General features: G+C 31.2%; 1 protein-coding gene across 5 annotated transcripts in view; it reads left to right on the forward strand.

Annotated features, from left to right (window-relative positions):
* The window catches only part of LOC122632391 (CLIP-associating protein 1), a 34854-nt gene extending 11891 nt beyond the window's left edge, over positions 1-22963 (forward strand). The window contains exons 2-28 of one of the 5 annotated variants that reach the window (XM_043819109.1): positions 2215-2320; positions 3883-4054; positions 4161-4337; positions 5125-5201; positions 13388-13419; positions 13508-13592; positions 14229-14306; positions 14760-14917; positions 14996-15232; positions 15473-15726; positions 15789-15973; positions 16139-16264; positions 16502-16612; positions 16797-16826; positions 16943-17038; positions 17144-17324; positions 17537-17774; positions 18692-18757; positions 19312-19643; positions 19766-20069; positions 20169-20329; positions 20409-20562; positions 20761-20893; positions 20989-21148; positions 21284-21515; positions 21581-21793; positions 22233-22963. In XM_043819109.1, coding sequence (XP_043675044.1) covers positions 2260-2320; positions 3883-4054; positions 4161-4337; positions 5125-5201; positions 13388-13419; positions 13508-13592; positions 14229-14306; positions 14760-14917; positions 14996-15232; positions 15473-15726; positions 15789-15973; positions 16139-16264; positions 16502-16612; positions 16797-16826; positions 16943-17038; positions 17144-17324; positions 17537-17774; positions 18692-18757; positions 19312-19643; positions 19766-20069; positions 20169-20329; positions 20409-20562; positions 20761-20893; positions 20989-21148; positions 21284-21515; positions 21581-21793; positions 22233-22436 — 4257 coding nt within the window. In that variant the 5' untranslated portion in view covers positions 2215-2259 and the 3' untranslated portion in view covers positions 22437-22963. Of the gene's footprint in view, positions 1-2214; positions 2321-3882; positions 4055-4160; positions 4338-5124; positions 5202-12829; positions 12953-13042; positions 13258-13387; positions 13420-13507; positions 13593-14228; positions 14307-14759; positions 14918-14995; positions 15233-15472; positions 15727-15788; positions 15974-16138; positions 16265-16501; positions 16613-16796; positions 16827-16942; positions 17039-17143; positions 17325-17536; positions 17775-18691; positions 18758-19311; positions 19644-19765; positions 20070-20168; positions 20330-20408; positions 20563-20760; positions 20894-20988; positions 21149-21283; positions 21516-21580; positions 21794-22232 lie in introns of those variants that run through there. The other 4 variants (XM_043819106.1, XM_043819107.1, XM_043819110.1 and 1 more) reach the window with 4 other exon arrangements.
* The last annotated feature ends 1034 nt before the right edge of the window (positions 22964-23997 follow it).

Here is a 23997-nt window from a genome sequence, read left to right on the forward strand (position 1 = left end):
TTAGATAGTTTTAGGGACAAAAAAAAGAAAATATAATTTAGGAATAGTTTGTCTAAAAAATAGTATTGTTTCGAATATATTTAAACAATTTTCCTAATTTGCGATCATCCTTGGTCAAATGTGTTTGTTGTTGATTCTGTGCATTCAAACATCGGCGTATTATCTATTTTATATTATTATTTAGATTATTATTACATAAACCTATAAACAGTCTCGGAGAAAAAACAATTTTTATGGTTTCTTTTTTACATATAATAATCTATTTCATTAATGAAAAATCATTAAATATGTTTAATAATACGTAGTTCGAGGAATATTTTCTTCAACAAAAAAGAAATTAAAAGAATCCGTTATGTTTTTGGAGTTATCTTTGTCGAACAAGCAGAAGTTATTTTCTACGCTATTTACGATTCCATTAGTATCTCTCCAGGCTGTTATCAAAATTGAAAATATAAAACAAGAAGCTTTTAAAGTATATTAAAAGAAACCGATCCTTCACGAAGTCGATTTTTCATATTTTCATTTAATAGAAAAATATGATTGATCGAATTTACCATGCGATTTTCGGTAAAAACTTTCAACCAAAAGTCTCAATTTTCGACATACATGTCGTGATTAAAAAAGAAACCATATCTCTTAAAAAAGTATTTCCACGACGATATGACAAATCATCACGACGAGTTTTTAAAATATCATTGGCAACAATTTCAAAGACATAGTTCGAAAAAAAAAAAGAAAAAAAAAACAATATTTTACAAGATAATTTGACACATCGATATCTTCGAAAGTCTGCAAATTTGTTAGAAATTTTCTAATAAAAATTTATCAATATCCTTAAAGAATAACATTATCGAATCTATCATCGAATATAAAATATTTTTGTAAAATCGATCATTTATTTATTAATTTATTTTGTTTTCTTTTTTAAGCTTCTAATTCGATGTAATAAGCGAGCGAATAGTGATAAATGTTTTCCGTTTTATTGACGAAACAGAGTAAGCGTATTTATATGTTGATGACACACGCTTTCGTTTTAATGATACGATTTCCGGAATAAACAAAACCCTTGGTGAGAGTTATGAAGGGGTGACTGTCAGGGGTGTTAGAAAGAAGATGTGGGTGGGAGTGGGTGGTGCAAGGAGGGTGAGAACGTTGCACTGCTTTCTAGATGAGAAAACACGACGAGTACCGGCTTTTCGGCGAGCGAGTGAAGCTCCCAGACGAAACATAATTATGAGAAAGAGGGAAAGTGCAAGAGGGTTGCCTGCCGCGATTTTTCAACTTTAAGGGAACCTTATACGAGGGTTGCTCCTTGTCCGGATCAATACGGTCTCGCCCTCTATCGCTATCGCAGTCGCTACCATTGCCGCTATTGAAATCTAACATTTACCGACTCCAATTCAATTACGTTGCATCGATAGTCTACCACCCTCCACCCTCCACCCTCAACCATACCTCAACTCTCTCTCCCATTCTCTGCTCACACCCCTTACCTCTCCTTAATATTTCAATGTGATATTGCTACCCTTCCGGAAACGATCCTGTCCGCTTCGAAATTTGTTCGACTCTCTCATTAAAGGAACACTTGAAAAACTTGAGTGTTACGTTCGAATAAAAAAAATAAATTATTCATTATTTATTTATTTATTTATTTATTTATTTATTTATTTATTTATTATTGTTGTTAGAGATAAGTATATAAAAGAAAACTCAAAGAGTCAAATTCGAATCCTCATATTCGATTGATAGTGAAAACGAAAAACAAATAAAAAATTAAGAATGCAAGAGAAAGCCATAAAAATGAAAATAGAAAACGTAAAAAGTTCTCTTTAATAACATTTTTCTTTCAACGTATGGAATAATATTTACAAAATATTATGTAAGTTTAATATAGAAGTAAAAAAAAAAAAAATAGAAAGAAAAATTAATTTGGAAAGAATATGTAAATAGATCGGTCGTGTGATTGATTTCTGATTAATTTTTGTGAATTATGTCAGATAAAATAAATGTCTTTCGAAATGAATCGAAACAATCAATTTTGATTGATCGAGTTAAGTTTAGATTGGATTTAATCTTATTTCCAATTGTCATAATTCATCGTCGAGTACTAACATATATCTATATATATATATATATATATATATATATCTCAAAAATTGCTGTTCTCCTTCTACTTCTTCTTCTACTTTTTCTTCTACTTAATCTTCTTTGCAGGTCGTTCAAAATGGATTGGAGATCCTCACGTACCTCGCCGATCGGATGGGTCATGATTTCAAGCCTTATATTTCTACTGTAATACAGCCAATGATAGATAGACTAGGTGAGTACGAAAAAGGCCATTGATTATAATAATTCAATTTTATTTTGTCAAATTTTGTCTTCGATCTAAACGTTCACCAAATTTTAATTTCAAAATCGACGATGTATATTCGATGAAATCGTTATCATAATTTTGCCATCGAAGGTGTTTGTTTCCGTGGAATAGTGCATGTACGGTCAAGGATTTTTTAATTAACCCCACCAAAGACGTACCAACGCTGAATCATCGTTAATGACGAGATGAGTTCTAGATAGAACGAACTCGATCGACGTTTTAAAGGACTTTAACGAGGTTTAAGACTATGACAGATGTCGACCCTTATTTGTGCAGAAACTCGGGGTCTCTCCATCGGTTTTTCTTTGTCTCTTTAACTTACCTGTGTTATACGATGTTTAAGGAATTCGATTGGAATGAGATTTCAATTCTACTTCGATACTGACTTTCTCGTTTACGGTATATTTTTATTTATTGATTTATTTTCATTCTTTTTTCTCTTTATATATATATATATATATAAAAAAAAAAAAAAAAAAAAAGAATTTAATCGAATATATGAGTCGATATAACGTAGTCGACGTCGTCGTAAATATTTTCTTCGCGTGAAATCAAGGGTGAAACGTTTTATGGATAGTTGATAAAATTTTAAAAGGCTCGACTAAGTCTCATGCAGATGTATGTTAGTGAGTCAAGGTCTAAAGTGGATTGAACGTAACTTGGTTGAGGTTAACCGGCATAATCAGTAAATAAGGTATACCAGTTTCTACGTAATTAGATAAGAATTTTCTATTCCTTTTACATATTTCTTTCTCCGCGTTAATACTGTTATCTAGAAATTATTACCGCCTAACTTTCTAAGATACGATCGCATAAAGCGTGGAACAAGTTTTTCGCGTCTGTTACGTTCTGTTACGTTATATTACGTTATTATTTCTACGGTACCTAAAGCATTCGTATATACGTACTTTATATATGCATATCATAGTGCAGAGATAACAAGAGAGCCCCGGTTTATTTATTTTAAAGGTACTTGGGTCTATTGAATCACCGTTTATTTAATGAATTAAACACACGTCCATTATCTTCCACGTCGGCCTCTCCCTCGTTTTAAATCTAACAGAATAAAGAACGTCGCGCAATTCAAGAGAGCTTATTATGATAATTAGTACGGAAGAGACATATACTGTGAGAAAATTCTTCGTTCTTCGAATTCTAGACCGAGAGAAAACGCGCGCGTGAAAGTCATTCACACCAAACGCGCGTACGTAAAAAAAAAAAAAAAAAAGAAAAAAGTAAAAGACCATACTATTCATACATTATGTATACATACATATATCCGTAGCATAGAATCTAATGACAATATATTCTAATTAACGATTTACATCTTACATTACATTTTCTCATATTAAGCACGAACAATGTTTCGTTTCCTTTTATTATTATCAATATTGCTTCTTAATCGAATTCCTTTGATCGTTTTATTTATTTACTTATTTATTTATTTCTTATTTTTTGTTCGGTTTTTTTCTTCTTCTTTTCTTTTCTTTTTTTTTTTTATGTAACAGGTGATAGCAAAGATGCGACCAGAGAAAAGGCACATTTGGTCCTTCTTAAAATCTTGGAGAAAGGTTGTTTGACACCCCAACAATTGTTGGACAGATTTCGTCCCGCTTTCACCCATAAAAATGCGAAATTAAGAGAAGAAGCATTGGTCTTGTTAACGACAACATTAAACGAGTAAGTTCTCGATAATAACATTATTGATTATTTCGATTAATATAAATTACTGTCCGTTTATTTGTCGTATATACGTATTTTTCATTTTTCTTTTTCTTTTATCTAGACATGGCGCAGACGAGATGGCTCTATCCGGTGTTATTCCCAGTATCGTCAAACTACTCTCGGATCCGTCCGAAAAAGTCCGGGAAACTGCATTGAACACGTTAACAGACATGTACAGGCATGTTGGCGAAAGATTGCGCGTCGACTTGCAGAGGAAGCACAATGTCCCGCAAGCAAAGTGAGCGAAACGAGAGAAATCGATCTTTGGCCCTTTGCCTGCATTAATTCGTTGAACGGTTACGTTCGTTTGTTCGTTCGTTCGTTCGTTCGTTCGTTCGTTCTTTCGTTAGTTCGTTAGTTCGTTAGTTCGTTAGTTCTTTGATTTGTTTGTTTGTTTCTTTCTTTCTTTTAATCCGAAAACTTGCGTTTATTATATCTAATTTCTAAAGTAGAAATACCGATATCTCTTCGATTTTCTTGTTCTTCTTACGATCGATTTATCTGTAAAAAGTATTAATATGCAATAATATCTTTTTCATTTTTATATTTTGCATTTGTATTCGTATAACAATTTTATTATCATTATTGTTGTTATGTTGTTGTTGTTGTTGTTGTTGTTTATGTCGTAAAATTTATGCGGTAAAATCATTAAGTTTGTTCGTAAAATCGTAGCTTAGGTCGTTAAAAAAAGTGAAAAAGAAAAGAAAAGAAAAGAAAAGAAAAGGGAAAGAAGGAAAGAAATTCTTGAAGAACTTGTTATTTTTAACAAGATCGATTTGAAAAAGTACATATGGATGATAAATTCACAGAAACGAGTAACGATAAATCTTTTATGATGCTTACGGGAAAATATAGAAACTTTATAACTGATGTAGAAATATAAATTATTTTATCGTTGTTCGCCATATTCTAGAGTAATAGTTAGGTAAAGTTAGATTAAAAAATATTTTCTGGATCTAATAACGTATATTAAAATTGTTCTGTTAATTATCAATAATCGTCAAATGTATGTTTCTGTTTTACAGGTTACTATTGTTGATTAAAAAGTTCGATCAATTGAAAGCATCCGGCGATTTGTTACCTCTCGCAATGTCGTCCGATGGTGAGTTAATTACACATTTTTCACATATTTTTTTCTTTTATTTATTTATTTATTTATTTTTTTTATTGCACAAATAATTATTGATTTCTTTGAAAAACCCATGAATGATCGTTTAGTTATTATTTACGTGAAATAAATTACGAAAATAAATAGTTTACTAATGACTGCAGAGAATGCAGATTTTCTCTCTCTCTCTCTCTCTCCCTCTTTCTTTTTTTCTTTTCCTTTCTTTCTCTCTTTTCGTATTGAAATTTAAAGATAAAATACTATGAGAGTATAAATTCATAAAAAAAAAAAAGAAAAAAAAAGAAAAGTAGAAAAGTCTTATTATCGTATTGTTAAACAGTATTCAACGTATGACTTTGCATCGTGCTGCCATCCAGGAGAAACGAAGGTTACCATACACCTTTTTACGTACCATACACCTTTGCATTCGTGAATTCTCCTTCCATAGAAACTCTCTTTCTTTCTCCATCTATCTATCTATTTATCTATTTATCTATTTATCTATCTATCTATTTATCTATCTGTCTAATTTTATCTCTCTTTGTCTCTCTCTCTCTCTTTTCCTCTTTCTCTCTCTATCTTTTCTAGCTTCTTGCATACGTTACTCATGAATATTTAACGAGTACCTGAAGCTTCTTCTTCGTCAATACGATAAGAATAATTCTTCGTACACGTTACTACCTGGCATTAGCTAATTTTAATTTAATTGCACCGTAATGCAACCTCTTCTTCGCAAGACTCTTTCTTCTTTTCCGACAAGCGAGACCGAGCGTGTTGCATCGACGATGAGTAAAAAGGAAGGAAGAACTTGAAAAAAAAAAAAAAGAAAGAAAGAAAGAAAAAAAAAAGCTTGAAAAAGCAAGAGAGTGCTTATGGGTGCTTTTATAAAAGGCACGTGATCTGCCACTCCTCTTCATCCTTTTTATTTATTTATTTTCTTTTATTTTCCTTTTTAATTTCATTCTTTTTGAAATGAACCGAGTGACCCTAAATTTTTTTATCGTTAACGTTCGTAAAATGCCGATGATCGATCATACGTTCGAGTTTCATACGTGGTTCAAACGTCGACCAAAAGAGAAGACATTAGAATATATATTTGCAAATGTCTTTTTGTTCATTCGTTTTTTATGTCGGAAGTATAATGGATTTTCTAACTCTCATTATACCGTATCGCGCTTACATAATATATACGTTCATAAAGGGTTACTTATACTTAATACGTACATAACAAATTCATCATAAATATATACATGCATATATACGTATGTGTATCGATAGATATTACGGTAACACGCAATATCAGCGGTATATTCTTTCAAACGTCGCTGTAATCTATACCAAGTTATAGAACATGTCTCGCTTCGAAATGGCCGGCCTTGTAACGTTGTACGACTACTGTCCCTCCCCCTAGCCCTCCCTTCTATTTACATTGAGCAAGGGGGGTGGTAGAGTATTCAAATTTCGGTCGCAAATATTACGTGTCGCTGGCAATCGAATACTTGACGCGTTAAAACCAGTAAAGTCTTGTAGAGTAAATCCGAACCCTCGATGATCCTGATACGAAAAGAGATAGATAAGAAAGAGAAGACGCGAGAGTCAATGATTCACATCGTCACGGATGGATTCTGTCGATGATCACGTAATCTTTTGTTTCTTTTACCAAGAAGGAAAAGAAGAGGAGAGAAGAGAAAGAGAAAAACATGGAAAAGGAATCCTCGAGATATAACTTCCTCCTACGTAACGTTATAGCTTCGTGGAAAATACATGAAGATGATCTAAGAACTTTGTCTAGTCTCTTAGAGGTCTTTTTATTTCTCGGGTTTCATCTAAAAACTTATATAGACGATTAATGTAGTTATAATATATTATCGTTCGATAAATCTTGTTAATTATAAACATACATATTATATAGATGATATATATATATATATATATATATATGTACATTATACGTGCATACATACGTACGTATATAGGCGTGTCGTTTAGGGGTATGTGACACGAATCATTAAAAGCATCCATCCATACATATATACGAACATACATACAGTATATATCGATATTTGTCAAATTTGTCACGGTGGTTCTTGATTCTTTTGCTTTTGTACTCGTCGTTCGTCGTCGTCGTTTACATTAAGAACGGAGAAGAATTTTAAAGGAGCGTGACTAGGAGAGCCCAGTCAGCTTTCTTCGTTATATTCTCCGTCAGCTAAACTCTAGCATGCTCGTTTCTTTTCTTTTCTTTTCTTTTTTTTTTCTTCCTTTTTCCTTCATGATATGCATACACCTCGCGCATAAATACGTACACACGTATGTATGTATGTACGTATGTACGCATCGATCGCGATTAGGTCATAGATGGGCTCGGCAGAAGTCACGATGGTTTAGTTGATCTCAATGATATTAATAGAACTCTAAATAACCGTGAAAAGATAATTGTCGATGTTCGTCTTCGATCGGTCAAGAATAATTGTCTCATTTCCTGTTCGTATCTAATCTTAAAAAAAAAAAAAAAAAAAGAAAGAAAGAAAGAAAAAGAAAATAGAGAATTCGTTCGAACACCTCGCCGTTTTAATATGACGATTTTACGAAGAAATATCACGTGAGGGATAAGTTAAAATTTTAAATTCGTTTTTCCAATAAATTTAGCCGCGTATTTCTTTAAAAAAAAATGGCGGAGTATGGTTACGTCGATTGACGAATCGATCATATTTCAATGATTTGATATTATAATATATATCATGTTTATTATATATTATATATCGAGAAAAGATTTTATTGAAACGAGGAATTGGTTGAAAGGTACGATAATAAATTCATCTTAATCACGCGAGTTTGTTGTTTCTTTACGGATAAATCGTAGACACGTGCACACGTGAGCAAAAAGTGAAAGGTAGTTGCCGGCTAAGGTGGTAACGTTGATTTATCTGTAGTATGCACAGTTTTACGTTGCACGATAGTTACAATCAGATATGAAATACAGAATGTTGCTTAGTGCCCTTTTTGTCGTTGGCCGGACGTTCTTTAACTGGTGACCTGTTAACTTTCAGGTCACTCGATTGACTCTACTTCTCTCGTTACTTGGCAACGTCAGAGAACTTTACGTTTATATCGATAAACGACGAATGTAATCGCGGATATAATGGCTAACGATATTACAATATCTAAGAATATTATCTTATTAAATGTTATATTTGTTTTATTGATAATACGATCGATCGAACGATGAATCGAACGTTGTTCAAATTTAAGAATTATATTATAAAACAAATTCTAAATATCTACATATGTCATTGTTTTTAGATACGAGATCTTTTATAACTTAACATAATCGATGAAACATCGTAACGTCGTTGTAAAAAAAGAGAAAAAAAGAAAAGAAAGAAACAACGGTACGCATTCGTTGAAATTTTTATTCCGCAAAGTTTTTGTACGAGAATCGAAGGTTAAAGGATTAACAACGATAAAAGTAAGAAAGAATAAAAATAAATTCGACGTTGTTCTTCTTATTGATTGGAGCAAGAAGTTTCTTCGATTGGATGAACTAAAAAAAGAAAAAAAAAAGAAATATATAAATAAAAAAAAAAAAAGGAGTTACGGACGGAAGGAATGCAAATTATCATAGAGCAGATCGCCATTCAATATTTGGTTTAAGTCCACTAATGGCTGTGACGATACACGATAAACGTGTGTTTACGTGCGATAATATGCAACGTATATGCGACATTATGTAATGTCGGCTGTGCCATTATCACCTTCCTTATGTATCTAAGTACTTTTACATACGTATATATGAATATATACGTTAGCGTCGGCGTGCCCGATTCTTCTTTAACAACGTTTCATGTGTATAAACGAATGATTTGTTAGGAGTTCGATGTTCCTTTTCTCGAACTAATATGATATTCAATCGTTGATTTCATTCTCATGCTTGAAAAGTATACCGAATCCGAGAAGTATACGAGAATATTTTATATTCTGATTATCTTTTACTTTTTGTTTTAAATATAATCATAATTTAATCGATGAAGTTTTTCATTACTAATAGTTCGGTAACGATTATATATATATATATATATATATATGTATATAATTTATTAATATCAAAAAAAATATATACATATCTTTGATCTTTTTAAATTTACAAATTCAACAAATATATATGTATATATTCAGAATAGAAGATAGTAGATGTTACGTAATACAAAATTTTACCAAATGTCGAAATCCTTTTAAAAAATCGATTCATACATTTGCATAAATTTTCTTCGTTTTATGTCAAATTCATTTTTCGATTATATTGCATTACTCTTCGTTTTTTTTTTTCTTCTCTTTCTCTCTTCCTTCTCATTTCTCGTATAAACGTCGTTTTGTTATTTTAACGAAGGTCACGCTGTTCTTTGAAAGAAAAAAGAAATGATCCATCATGAACACGCTATGGCATTTAATATTTTGTATCTTAACATGTATACTTCTCCTTTCTCATCTTTCGTGTTACGTAAAAAGAAAAAAAAAAAAAAAGAAAAAAAGAAAAGGAAATAAAAAGAAATCATAGAATCGAGCGAAAGGCACGACATTAATGACCATAATATATACAAACGAGACAATCGTGATTTAAAATTCGCCGAAGGGATCGTCGAAAGAAATTCCAAAACAAATGGTGACTTTGTCCAATGAATGCCCTTTAATAACGTTCACCTCACGTCTTATATATTTTGCTTTCTCCCGAGTAATATTTAGTCGTCGTGTCGTCCTCGTCCTCGTCGTTGTCATCGTCGTCGTCGTCGTCGTCGTCAAAAATATATTCCACGTAGAAATCATTCTCTAATTTCCTTGTAACTTTCGCGTATCGTCAATTCCAAGAAAATCCACCGCCATTGGAATCGAGTCACGTCATTTTATACAATAAAATTAACCGAACGATTTTGTACGAGTCGCCAATGGTTCTTCTTCTTCTTCTTTTTTTTTTTTTTTGCACCTGTAGAAAACGTGCTCGTACTTACAATTTATTTTTCTTTTCCTCTTTCTTTTTTTTGTCCTTTTTTTATTTATTTACCTTTTTTTAAAGATCCTGTTATATGTAGATCATTTTTCATTTTTATATCCCTTTTCTCATTCCTCGGATCTTTGTATAATCAAGTTACCTCGATCTACGTGTATGTATCTTCGTGTAATCGAGAAGAATGAAATTTGAAAAAAAAAAAAAAAAGAAAAAAGCAATAGGAAGTAGTAAGGAAATGGACAAAAAAAAAATTGAAAAAGGAATTTCCGTCGGTCATTCAGATTCTCGTCGTCGTTGGCGCATCATGCATGCTCCCTTCCCCTAATGTGTATCTGGACCCTCGTGATCATCATAGAGAGCATTTGGGGCAACGATGGATGGAGGAAGAGAGCTTTGTGTTGCTTGCCCCTTCCTCCTTCTCTTTTTCTCTTAGTTGAACACCTAGGGAGTTCTCTCGACAAGAGACGCCGCAGTTTGCCTCGTGAGTTCGAGTCGCGAACCGCTTATTGTGAATCGGTCGTATCGATAGAAAGAACTTTGTTCAATTTATTTCGATAAATTGAAGAATTCACGAAACAGTGTGTACTTGCATAAACATAGTATGTATGTACGATGATGTGTGTATGTATATATAATATATAATATGTATGTATAATATATGTATACACATGTGTACCGGCAAACTCACGTTGAAGAATCAATGACAAGATGGATCTTTGTGCGTCGTTTCTCTTCGTTTTTTCATAAATTACACGTTTATTGTTTCATCGTGGCGTACTTTTTATTTACATTTTATATGTATGTATATTACATATTACACGTAACACACACACGCGTGTGATACTGGCGAACGCACACTAGCGACGATGACAAGATGGATCTTTGTGCGTCATTTCTTTTCGTGTGTTCTTTTTTTTATTTGTTTTCTTTTTTCTTTTTTCATTTTTCTTCACTTTTTAATAAATTACACGTTAATTATCTCTGTCTAGCGACATACTTTTATTTATGCTTTTGTTTTCATCGTTCGTTTTTAAGATCTTTCTCGAAGCGTTTTACGAGAGTTAAGAATCGATATTTGTGTATTAATGAAAATTATTTCTCTCTTTTTTGATGTAGTCTTCGTTAAACGTATTCTATGCTTTTGTATTCGATTGATGATACGAACGTTAAAAAAAAAAAAAAAAAAAACAAAAATTATAAATTGCTAATACTGATATTTGATATCCTTTTCTTCACTCCCCTTGTTCGGTTTGATATCCGTCGATTATTCGAAGCTCTCGTAATAAAATGAAAATAAAAATTACTGTGTTACGTCGAACATAAATACGTGGCCATGAGTAAACGTATAAATGTTCGTTCATATCCGTATGTAAGGAAAAAGAAAAAGAAAAAGAAAAAAATATATATATATATATATATGTTAGCAATAAAATATTCGTAACGTAAAGAAAAATGTTAAAAATGATAAAGCGATGGTAAAAGTATTGACTCGTGGTTTAATATATGTATACATCATACATACATGCATACGTACATACATATATACATACGTACGTACGTACGTACGTACGTACGTACACACAATATATCTTATAAGAGTAAATATATCGATCGAAGTAAAACCGCAAGTATAGGTTAAAAATAAATCTTTTGTATTTATTTATTTTTTATTATTCAAGACTGGTACAAACACGTGCTTCGATTCCTCTCGCGATCACGTTGCGTATTTTTGATCCTTTCTTTCTTTGTTGTGTCGCATCAATCGAAATTTTCAGGGCCGTATCAAAATCGAATAACTCCCGATCGTCTTTTGTTCTCTTCGTATTTTAAAAAAATAAAGAAGTAATCGTAATTCTTTTTTTCTTTTTTTTTTTTTTTTTTTCTTCAAATAATAACAATAATCCTTTGTTGTTTCGTTACGTTATGTTTTCTTTTTTCCTTGGAAAAATATTTCGTATTATATTACATTTCGTCGTTTAATTAATATCGCGTGAAGATGCAACGTTAATTTGAATTTCGATTCTATGCCGATTTAATATTGTTTTCAAAATACGTCCCGGTCGTACAATTATTTCGTATTTTATAATATTATCAATAAAAGTGTCGTCGTATTATTGATTGAACCAGTACGAGGATAAATTTGTTTGTGTTTACTTGTAGAGTGTTATTGATAAATATTTTCTCTTTGGTATAGGTAATAAATTTTGTGGCGAGTAGAAAGAAGGTGGGAGAAGGGAGTTTCGTGGCAATATTAACTACGGTCGCGTGCTTATTTGAAGGTCGTCGCTTTGTTTCGTATATCTCGTAGAAATTTATAGTTTATATCATCTATATGTCCTTAAATGAACCACGTCTAAGATCAACAATTAAATTAGTCGTCGTTAGGAGAGCGTGGATAGAAAATCATCTTCGAAATAATACGAAGGGGCGCGCACTTTCACTGTATGTACACGCAATGAATTCAGAATTTCTCTTTAGAAGTGAGAAATACGTTACACTTTCTGATATTTTTTTTCTATTCAATGTGATATAAAGTATAGTGATGTTCCTGATCGCGTTGGTGTATTTTTAAAATGTGATTTATATATATATATATGTGTGTATATATATATACTACAAGTATATAGAAACAAAGGAAAACTTCTAGATACTGGAATTTTTATTTTATATATATTTGAGAAATATATAAATGATATATTGTGTAATCTACGATGTATAAAAAGTGTTACCATGAAAATATTGCGTGAGTTATGTTATTGTTGTTGCTTTTATAGGCATAAGTTAGAAAGTAAAAAAAGAAAAAATTGATTCATTTGAAATATGTCCTTTTAAGTTCGTACGAAATGAATGGTAATGAGATATTGGTTCCGAGTGGACATCGTTGTCCACATCGTGGATTAAAGAAGTATCCTAGTATCGATAAAAAGATATGGGATGCTAGTAGTAGGTGGATTCTTCAATGGGATAATATAGTGAAACATCCTGGTGCAAGAGCTAGAGGATGTCATTGCGATATACACAAACCACCATGGTTATATCCTGAATTAGGTACATTAATTTTTATCTGTGCTGTTTCTTGATAACTGTTACAAACTATATCATAAAATTAGATACTTTCTAGCTCTTTCATTTTCTTTCAAATTATAATATATATTTCTTTTTACTTTTTTTGTTACAGTTGGTAAAGACACAGATGAACCTGATAGAGCAGTAAGTAGTAATATACATATTTGAATTTCGACTTTATTCGTAAGATCGAGAAAGATCTTTTCCAAATCTATATGTTTCCATGTTGTAGATTAAGTCAGCACCTTTGAAAAGAACTAATGTACCTCTCAAAAGAGGCCAATTTGGTCCAGCAAAGGCACCAAGTTCTGCGCTAGGTATATACAAGGTTTTGAATATATTCATTAATCTGCGATATTTGCATATATTAATTACCATAAATGGATTATGTTGGTGTAACAGAACAGGTGCATTAAAAGAAAGGAATTTGTTTTTTTTTTTTCACAGATTGTTTTGAAGCTTGCATTGTTTTTTTATTTAGAATGCATTTTGTATATTTTACACATTTAAAGTTTGTTAAGCATATTCAACGTTCTGTTTTTATGCGAATGTTTTATGATGAATTTTTTTTTTTACACATATCACAATGTTTAGTAACGATACATATCGACATTTATTGATAATTATTTTTAGACATGTGTCGTGTACCTTTCATCTTTTTTTTTTTTTTTTTTTTTTTACTGGCTTTGATCAATTTCTTTATTAAACATAATTTTCACACATTTATCCTGATAAATTTCAATTACTTCATACATGTGTTGTAGTCTGTTAATATCATATAAGTAGCACAAATTCATGCATTTCCTATACATCTGTGCACTGAAATAATCTTTATGCTTATTCATTATTGCATTGCAACCTAATAATGATATTTTTGAAAGTTTGTTATCAAAGCATCAATAAAGTATTGATGTTTTGTTAATAAGATTGCTAACAATTTGCTTGCATGACAGCTACGCCTGGTAACATACATGCAACGGTCCCACGAGCAGCAACCGTCAGTAGGTCTGTGTCACTAAGATCAACATCAGGTATCTACAATTTTTATTGGCAATTACTACTCTAGTATTACATTACTGTCTTCTATTTAACATATAACTATATGACTGCTAGAGTAGTAGATATTGATAGAATATTAATGAAATAACTAAATAAAAAATTATTCTATGCAAAAGCTTACTTGGATTGAAAAAGTTGGTCATATGATTATGTGCATTTTGTTTTTATGTTTCTGTCTATGTGTTGTGTGATTGTGCCACACTTACATGTAAATACATAAGTGTTACAGTAAGATGCTTTTTTACGACTATATCATAATTTTATCGTTTTATTTTTGAGTTTAAATAAATTACAGTTTTGGTAAAGCAATTTTATCTGTAGCTCTATTTTAAATCTAAAAAATTAATACAATCTGCTATTGACAAATTTTATAATTCATTTTAAAAGAAAAATTTATTTTTATTTGAATTCTATGAAATACTTAGGTCAAGCTGGTGCTGTTGACGAAGAAACATTTTTAACATCGTTTGAGGAGGTATCACCCGTTAATTTGTTCTCTGCAAAGGATTTGGAAGAACAAATGAAAATTATAAGAGATACAGTTGGAGATGACAAGAAAGACTGGAAACAAAGAACAGAAAGCGTATGTGTTGGCAAAATTTATACAAGTGCACAATTTTATGATGTTATAATATATGTTTTATATGAATTGTGTTTACAGATGAAAAAACTTAGAGCAATAGTTCTTGCTGGTGGTATGAACTATGAGAATTTTCTGGATTGTTTGAAAAGTATACAACGACCGTTTGAAGTAGCATGTACAGATCTTAGGTCACAGGTTGTACGAGAAGCTTGTATTACTTTGGCATTTCTGAGTCAGCATTTAAAGACCAAGTTTGCCAGTTTCGGAGAAGCAGTTCTTTTGACTCTAATGAACCTCATACAGAATAGTGCCAAGGTAATGATGGTGATACTGTATTTGTGAATAATATATGATTAGTAAACGTACGGTTAGATAACATATGATTTGAAAATGTATAAAAACTGATTAACAAATAAATTAACACATTTGTAAATGTTACTTCTCAAATATTACATTCAATCCTGTTAATTTATTTGATTGACAATTTTTAACATGAGAGAGAATAATCTAAACTAACCATGTATATTATTATTATTATACTTGTTACATCATTAGGTCGTGGCAACAGCGGGGGCCGTAGCTGTTAGATTTATCCTTCAAAACACACATTGCAGCAGATTCGTCCCGATTATTACATCCTCGCTAAATAGCAAAAGTAAAGACATTCGTCGTGCTTCGTGTGAATATCTAAACTCAATTTTACAAACGTGGTCCACTCAAATGTTGCAAAAACATGTAACGGTATTGCAAGATGCTATTAAAAAAGGAATCGCTGATTCTGATTCTGAGGCAAGAGCATTCGCCCGCAAGTAAGTACAAATTAATATTATTTCTTTCAAACAGATTATAATTCTTAGTTATATATGTTTAGATCATATTGGGCCTTCAAAGATCACTTTCCGGAACAAGCAGAGGTATTACTCAATAGTCTTGATGCAACCTATAAGCGTTCACTGATGTCTCTCAGTAACAGTGGAAGTATCAATAGTTTAAATGTAGTAACGCGATCAACGAGCGTTAGTCCAAGAGCATCAAGACCTGCGTTGAGTGCCACAGGTAGATATATCCATTTGTTCATAATAAGAAAATATTTACAGTAGATTAAAAAAAAAAAAAAAGAAAAATAATTATCGGTGGTCTTCCAATGACTGAAATAAAACCCATATTGCTCTCTTTTTTTCATGCTGCTTTATGTCTCTTCTTTGCATTAAATATACGAAGGTAGTACGGAAAACTTGCATCAGGCACCAGGCCCACCTCACGGCCCGCTCAGACGTACTCCGTCGTTACCTCGTTCATATCGTCAGTCTGGCATCCCAATTCTACAAAGACCCACAGATAATCATTGTAATTGCATCATTGTAATTATTTTATGTTTCCTGCAGTTTTTCTACGTTTTTCAATGTAAAATAGAATTGTATTGTTTAATGATCGTTAGTATCATAGATAATTTACAGACACTTTGAGCTTGGGCCCACGTGAAATTGTATATATATATATATATATATATATGTTAATTGAATGTAATTCAATGTTGCAATTCCTTCTAAGACGCTAAAAATTACGTAGTTTATGTCTTTCCAGATCGAGTCACGCCAGGTGTTAGATCTACTAGTGCGATAGATTTACAAGCTGCACAAAGAGCCAAAGCAAGGATGACATATGCAAATATGAGTAGATACAAAGCTACACTTCGTAAGTAACTAAATTTTTATTTTTGATTCTTTTAAAAAATATATGAAAGATAAATGAAAAAGTAGTTAGTTAATTCGTTAGTTAATTTGTTAATTAGTTAGTTATGTATGTATCTATGTATGTATATATGTATGTATGTATGTATTCCTTTTTTATTGAATTATTATTATTATGCTGCCTGAAGATAATGATCATAGTCATCAGGGTAAACAAGGTATTATTATTTTTTGCCCTTTAGTGCAACCTTTGCATATTATTTTTGTAGGTATTTGTTTTGATGCATAGATATGTTAATTTATTTTTGCTAATGTTAATACTTTTTTCGTATAGCAAGACACAGTAAATCACCTGATACCGCTGCAGTTGCCAGTCCTGAACGGACAGCTAGGACAAGAACAAGAGTGGCAGGAGTTTCACAATCGCAACGTAAGTGTTTGAAAATGATACAGATTTCAATCTATAATCGTACATACAAATCTACGTACGATTTAACAAGGATTTTTATAAACGTTATATTATTTTTAATAATAGCCAGCAGCAGATCGGGTTCACCGTCATCGAGATTAAGTTATACAACGTATAATCGCGAAGGAGAATCATTAATAGCGAGACCAAGGAAATTATCTGGACATGGTATTCGAAGTACTGGGAATAGTCGTGAACCCAGTCCACAGAGATTTGGAATGGACAGAAGTTTTGGATGTAAAATGCGGTATGTGTGTTTTTCTTTATAATATGATGATAATTTTCTTTTCTCTCTCTCTCTCTCTCTCTCTCTCTCTCTCTCTCTCTCTCTCTCTCTCTCTCTCTCTCTTTTTTTTTTTAATAATAATACTAAATCAATTATCTGTGAGTGTTAAGAAAGATATGTAGTAATAAATTAAATCCATGTGATAATAATGATATATAATTATAATTAATTAGAGGAAGGAGTTTACATATGTCACCAACAGATAGACCTCAATCTAGACCAGTTATGGCACAGAAGATGTTACAGCAATCTCGTGAAGCTGAATCTGCTTTAGCAGATGCGCTTACCTTCGATAGCATTGACAGTTGTTACAATAGAGCTACAAGAGTCAAAGGCGAACACAGCGACGATAGCGAAACTAGCAGTATATGCTCAGAACGCAGCATGGACAGTTTCAGGCGACCTAGTGATGTGAGTTCTTGAAGTTTGAAAATCAGTCTTATGTTTCCCATTACAAAATAATTCAAAGTTCAACAAAAAGAAAAAAAGAAACAAATCAGTAATATAACATTCGACAAAGCATATTCATTGTTAGACCTTAGCTTTTCCTTATAAAAACTTCTAGTAGTGGAAGCACTTAATGCTTAATGCATGATACATGTTTTAAGTATGCTTGCTCTTTATTTAAGTTCGCATTTTTTAATTATTTATTAAAATACAACACCATGGATAAGTATTCGTCATGTAAATATTAAAGTATTACAGATAATGAATATGCTATAATTAATAAATGTATTTGACATTTGTAAAAGTTCAATAATATCAATTTTAATATTTTATTGATCATTTCTCGAATAATATTTCATATTACTGCTGTAAAACGCTTACAATGCAGTCTTTATTATATTATATATATATATATATATACACACACATAGTGTATATAGCTTAAATCATTATCATATAAGTATTCGTCATGCTAACACATTATATTATAATTTTTATTTACGTATCTATGGTTGTGTTTACGAAATTTTAATATTCTAGTATTAGTAGTCTTTGGGCATATTCTGATTCTATTAGTCTCTCAATAGATACATTTTTAAAACGTCGTTATTTTGTATAAAAAAGAGAACGTATTTTTTATGTCATTGTCTATTAACATATTACAAATAATTTTGATAAAACGTGTCGAATCAAGAGGAGAATAATGTGATAAATGAAAAAAGGGAAACTTTTTAACGCAGAGTTGGGCATTCTGCGTAAATGTAGCTAACGCATGTCTGATTTTTCATTTTCCTTTTTGTTGCGGCGTGTTTGTTTGGTTTGGACTAACGCAATGTGCCATTGTATACTTCGTATCTGTCCATCGTCCATCTACCCATTAGTCGTTCTCATGGAGTGGCTCCCAGCAAAGACTGTACCGTGATATCTGGGATCAGTCTATCCCAAAGGTTTGTGAAATTTAGTTTTTTCTAGAAACTTTTTCCCCTACAACTTGCCTTTTTCTCTGATTTTTTCTTTTTTTTTTATAACATTTCTATCAATATTAATCATCAGTGACATTAGAAGCGTTTCATGCATTGTGCATTTCTACATCGTTTACTTGACAAGTATATATGTTAATCATAAATATATTTAAATATCACAAATATAAATTTACATTACGATCGATTATCAAGATCAATTTATTCTTCTTCGTTTTTTTTTATTAATTTTTACATTTTCTTCCGTATCATTCATTTACATATTAAATCATTATCTTCAATCAGTCAATAAATTATAGAAACCGAATATATATATATATATATATATATATATATATATATATGATGTTATTCTCTAATTCATAAATTTGTAGATAACAGACGATAATATTTTACAAAAGAAAGTATATTTTGTACAAGTACATGTGATATAATAATAATAATAATAATAATAATAATAATAATAGTAATAATAATAAAATCAAATTCCGTATTTACTATAAACGATTTACGTTTTTTAGGATATTAAAGAAATAATTGAAAATTGTGCTCACAAACATTGGGGTGACAGGAAGGAAGGTTTAGTCGGTTTACAACACTTTCTTGCAAATGGGAATACATTGACCGCTACCGAATTGCGCAAAGTTACGGATATATTTACCAAAATGTTCATGGATTCGCATACTAAAGTATTCAGCTTATTTCTGGATACTTTAAATGAACTTATTACGACTCACAATGAAGATCTTAGCGATTGGTTATACGTTTTATGTGCGAGACTTTTAAACAAATTGGGTACAGATTTATTAGGATCTATCCAAGCTAAAATTCATCGAACGTTAGATGTTGTAAGGTAAACCATTTTTTTTTTTTTTTTTTTTTTTATCTGGAACAATCTTTACCTTATATCATACTGGATCAATTTCATTGCTATTATCATAATTCCATTGTAATTTTTTTATTTTTTACACACAGAGAATCCTTTCCCGGTGAACAATTATTACCAGCTGTGATGAGATATTTAACCGACCCGACACAAACACCAAATTCTCGTGTAAAAGTTGCGACCCTTACTTTTATTACACAAATAGCAGAGACTGCGGAACCCTCTGCCTTAAACAATTCTGCTGGAACAGCATTAGCTAGATTGCTTGATTGGACGAGCGATGTAAAAAGTCAAGATGTTAGAAGGCATGCACAGGAGGCATTTATAGCGCTTTACAATTTAAATCCCCCACAAGTGACAATGATATTAGCGGAATTACCTAAATATTATCAAGTAAGTTGTTACAAGTTGTTGCTCATTTTTCATTTAAACCAATATAAATTCAATACTTTATTGACCTTATTTGTTTTGTTTTGTTTTCTTTTTCTGTAGGAAGCTGCATTACCTCTAGTCCAAAATCATTTAAGAAGATCATCGGGTTCGAGTAATCCAGCTTCTCCTGGTACACCACCACCAAGAGCACAACACTCTCCTGCACGTAATAAGAAGAATGACGTTGATACGGCTGATGAAAATTTGGAAGAAGTTTATAAGTAAGATACTAATGGATTTTAAATAATTACATTAAAAATAAACATATTTCATTCATATATTTCAAACATTTTAATCTAGAACCTCTTCTTACAGATCATTACGACGTACAACGGCAGAGATTCAAAATTATGGATTTGAGCGTTTAGAAAGAGCTACAACTAGCAAAGATAGTGGTATTAGTAATATGGCTGATTTAGAAGAAAGGATAGAAGGTCTAACGTTGTCTAATTCGGTAAAGATACACTTATTGTTTTTATAAAGTCGAAAGTTATTTTTTTGTTTAATAAAAATATTTTCACCTGTTTAATATGACAGGTAAAAATATAAATATAATATAAAAGTATCAATATAAATTTAATATGACGTTTTTATAAATATTCTTATGTATCATCATTGCTGTTGTTATTATTATTATCATTATCATTATCAGGGAAGATCTTCTTCTGTATCATCACCAACGCAAAGAGGACGATCGGTTACGAATATAACAGTAAATGGTTCTAGTGATACAATTGCCGGAGATCTTATATTACCTCAAGAAAATAATGGTTATAAAACTCATGGTAAAAAAAGAAAACTTAAGATATAGACACATACACATTTTAATAAACGTGAGAATTAATTTAACCAGCTAATATATCTTAAATTATTATTTCAGGATCATCCCCCGACTCAACCAAGAGACCAGAAGTATTAGATAATATGATTAAAACGTTACAATCTAAATTGACGCAAACTTCAGAAAAGGTAGCAGCTTTGCAGGAGTTTCAGTTATACGTTAGAGAAGGAGACGCTACATATGTCAAACAAAATTTCAAGTATAACTTCTTTCATATTATTTATTTTTATATCATTATTATTTTTCTTTTTCTTTTTCTCTCTTTTTTTTTTTAATTGACATATCCTTTAGTATTAACGATTTCTTTCCTTATTCTCGGCTCTTTTTATTTTAGAAAACTTCTCAAGACATTATTAGATAGGGTAAATAGCGATAGTCAACAGTTACAAATAGAAGTACTTCAGACGTTAATCGATATGCTCAAATGTCCAGAACTTTTGGAAAGTTTTTCTGTTTTTCCTGAATTGTTGGTATTGAAAGTAATCACTGCCCATAAGTTTGATGATCAGAAAGCCGATGGTAGTTCCAGCGGAGAGAGCGTTAGAGCGCCGGTAAGGATGTCAGAGGTATTTGTTCGTTCGTAATAATTATTAAATATGTATGTTTGTGTAATTTATAATAAGAAAAAAAGGCACAGGTTCTTCGGACAGCGGAGAAGTGTGCCGCGACAATTGCCACGGTTCTTAGACCGGAACAAATTATTCTCGTTGTATCAACTATAATAACAACCGAACCATATCCCTTAAATATGGGTGCGATTAAAATGCTTCACAAAATAGTCGAACACTGGGGACGCGAAGCTATAGAGCCTCATTTATCGAAAATTATGCCAGGACTTATTAAGGTATATAAATTTTAATTGAAAACTTTTACGTTAATATACATCTTTTTTATTTTATTTTCTTTTATTTTTTTTTTTCTTTTTTTACACGGAAGATGCGTATCATACAAAAAAAGAAAGAAAGAAAAGAAAAGAAAAGATAAGAAAATATGAAAATTTATTTATATAAAATAACAGTATAAAGCTTAAGAGCATTAAACTGACTGGAAGCAATGCAAAAAAGAGCAATTTAAAAAAAGAAATCTTTTTTCTTTCAAAAAAATACGTATACGATATTTTTTTTTTTTTTTTTACAAGCTAATCACTACACGTTTTTGCAACTTTGTAAAACTAAGTAAAACGTATCAAGAAAACCGTGTAATTGCGAATCGTGTGTAAAAAGAGAGAATCACAGGTGTACGTTTGATATTTTCGATATAATATCATATTGTAAATATTTCAGGCATATGACGACGTCGAAAGTACGGTTCGTAAAAGTGCAGTTTTTTGTATGGTAGCAATACATGCAGCAGTTGGCGAAGAAGTTTTAAAACCTCATTTGAGTTCTCTATATGCAAGTAAATTAAAGCTTTTGTATATTTACATACAACGTGCACAACAAACGAACAGTCAACCGGCAAGTCCACGTAGCAACAGCAAGAATTAACTAACAACTAATTCTGCGACATTAAGAATCGCAATACTAAGAAGATTCGCGCGTCTAAGTGCAAGACACGAACGAATGTTGGTTAGCTTTCTCAGCAAATCGAGTCCGTAAACGTTGAGAAAGAAGAATCGTCGTCGGTACGAGTACGTTGTGCCTCCTGACAGTGATGTTACACGCGAAGGCGATTAATTATTATATATAATTTCGAAAATGAAAAAAAAAAAAAAAAAAAGAAAAGAAAGAGAAAAAAGAATAAGTTGTCTTCATACGCACCGATATACGTTAATTCGATCGAACATGATCAGGCAAACCGTTAATAATTCGTATTTTTCTTTTTACAAATAAGATATACGACGTCTTTACATTTTCAATTGGAATAATAAGATTATTACAACAAGCGTAGCGAATTTAATCGCGGATATATATGCATATTATATGTATGTCGGGTCTTTTGAGGTAGGAATGAACCTACGCGATAAAAATTAAGTGGGCAAACAGTATGACCTTATCTTCTTTTTTTTTTTTTTTATTTTTTTTTCTTGTTTCTGTATTTATTTAAAAAAAAAAAAAAAAAAAAAAAAAAAAAAAAAGGAAAAGAAAAAGAAAGCACGATATTTACTTTTTTGAAATCTGGAAAGTGGTAAACTGATTTCGATGGTATATATCGTTTTAAGCGTGTATAAAATAATCTTTGTAGGACTGTCGTTATTGTAATACAGATTATTCCGTAAATTTTGTCGTATGTTACAGAGACCTATATAGTAAAGTCTGTATGCATTACGTTGTACGGAGAATTTCCAAAAAGAGAAACTCACGGTTTGTATACTTCTCGTTTTTGGGAGACTACTACGATTAGTTAGTATCGTCTCTGTGTAAAATCATTTAGTCTTAAGTGATCTTTGTGTTTATTATTATTATTATTATTATTATTATTATTATTATTATTATTATTATTATTATTATTATTATTATTATTACAATTATTATTACTATTATTATTATTGTTATTATTATTATTAATATTAATATTATTTCTTTTTTCTTTTTTTTTTTTTTTTTTTTTTTTTCAAATGCGTAAATGCGAATATAGATATCATCTTATTATCTCCATTAAACAGCGGTATTGCATATCTGTCTTTTATCCGAATCTTCCATAAACCTAAATGCAGGTCATGTTTAGTTGTATATAAACATATATTGATTATATAAGAGACTGATATTAAAAAATCCTACACTACGTTGTTTAATTTGGTCGTTATATAGAACCGGAAATAAATTATACACAAAAGATCGCGATAACAGGGTCTGGAGTGTGACATGACTGTCAAGAGGGAGATATTTAGATTACTCGACTTCCTTTCTAGAAAACGCATAAAGGTAATGCAAATACCAAGAAAAAAGAATGTGCGTGTGTATGTGTGTGTGTGAGAGAGAGAGAGAGAGAGAGAAAGAGAAGAGAGAGAGAGAGAGAGAGAGAGAGAGAGAGAGAGAGCAAATAGATTTTAATAGGCTTGAGGATCGTAAATAAATATCTAAAGTGATAATAATGTTTGCACCTCAC

This window comes from Vespula pensylvanica, chromosome 10, assembly GCF_014466175.1.
Source record: "Vespula pensylvanica isolate Volc-1 chromosome 10, ASM1446617v1, whole genome shotgun sequence".
NCBI lineage: Eukaryota > Metazoa > Arthropoda > Insecta > Hymenoptera > Vespidae > Vespula > Vespula pensylvanica.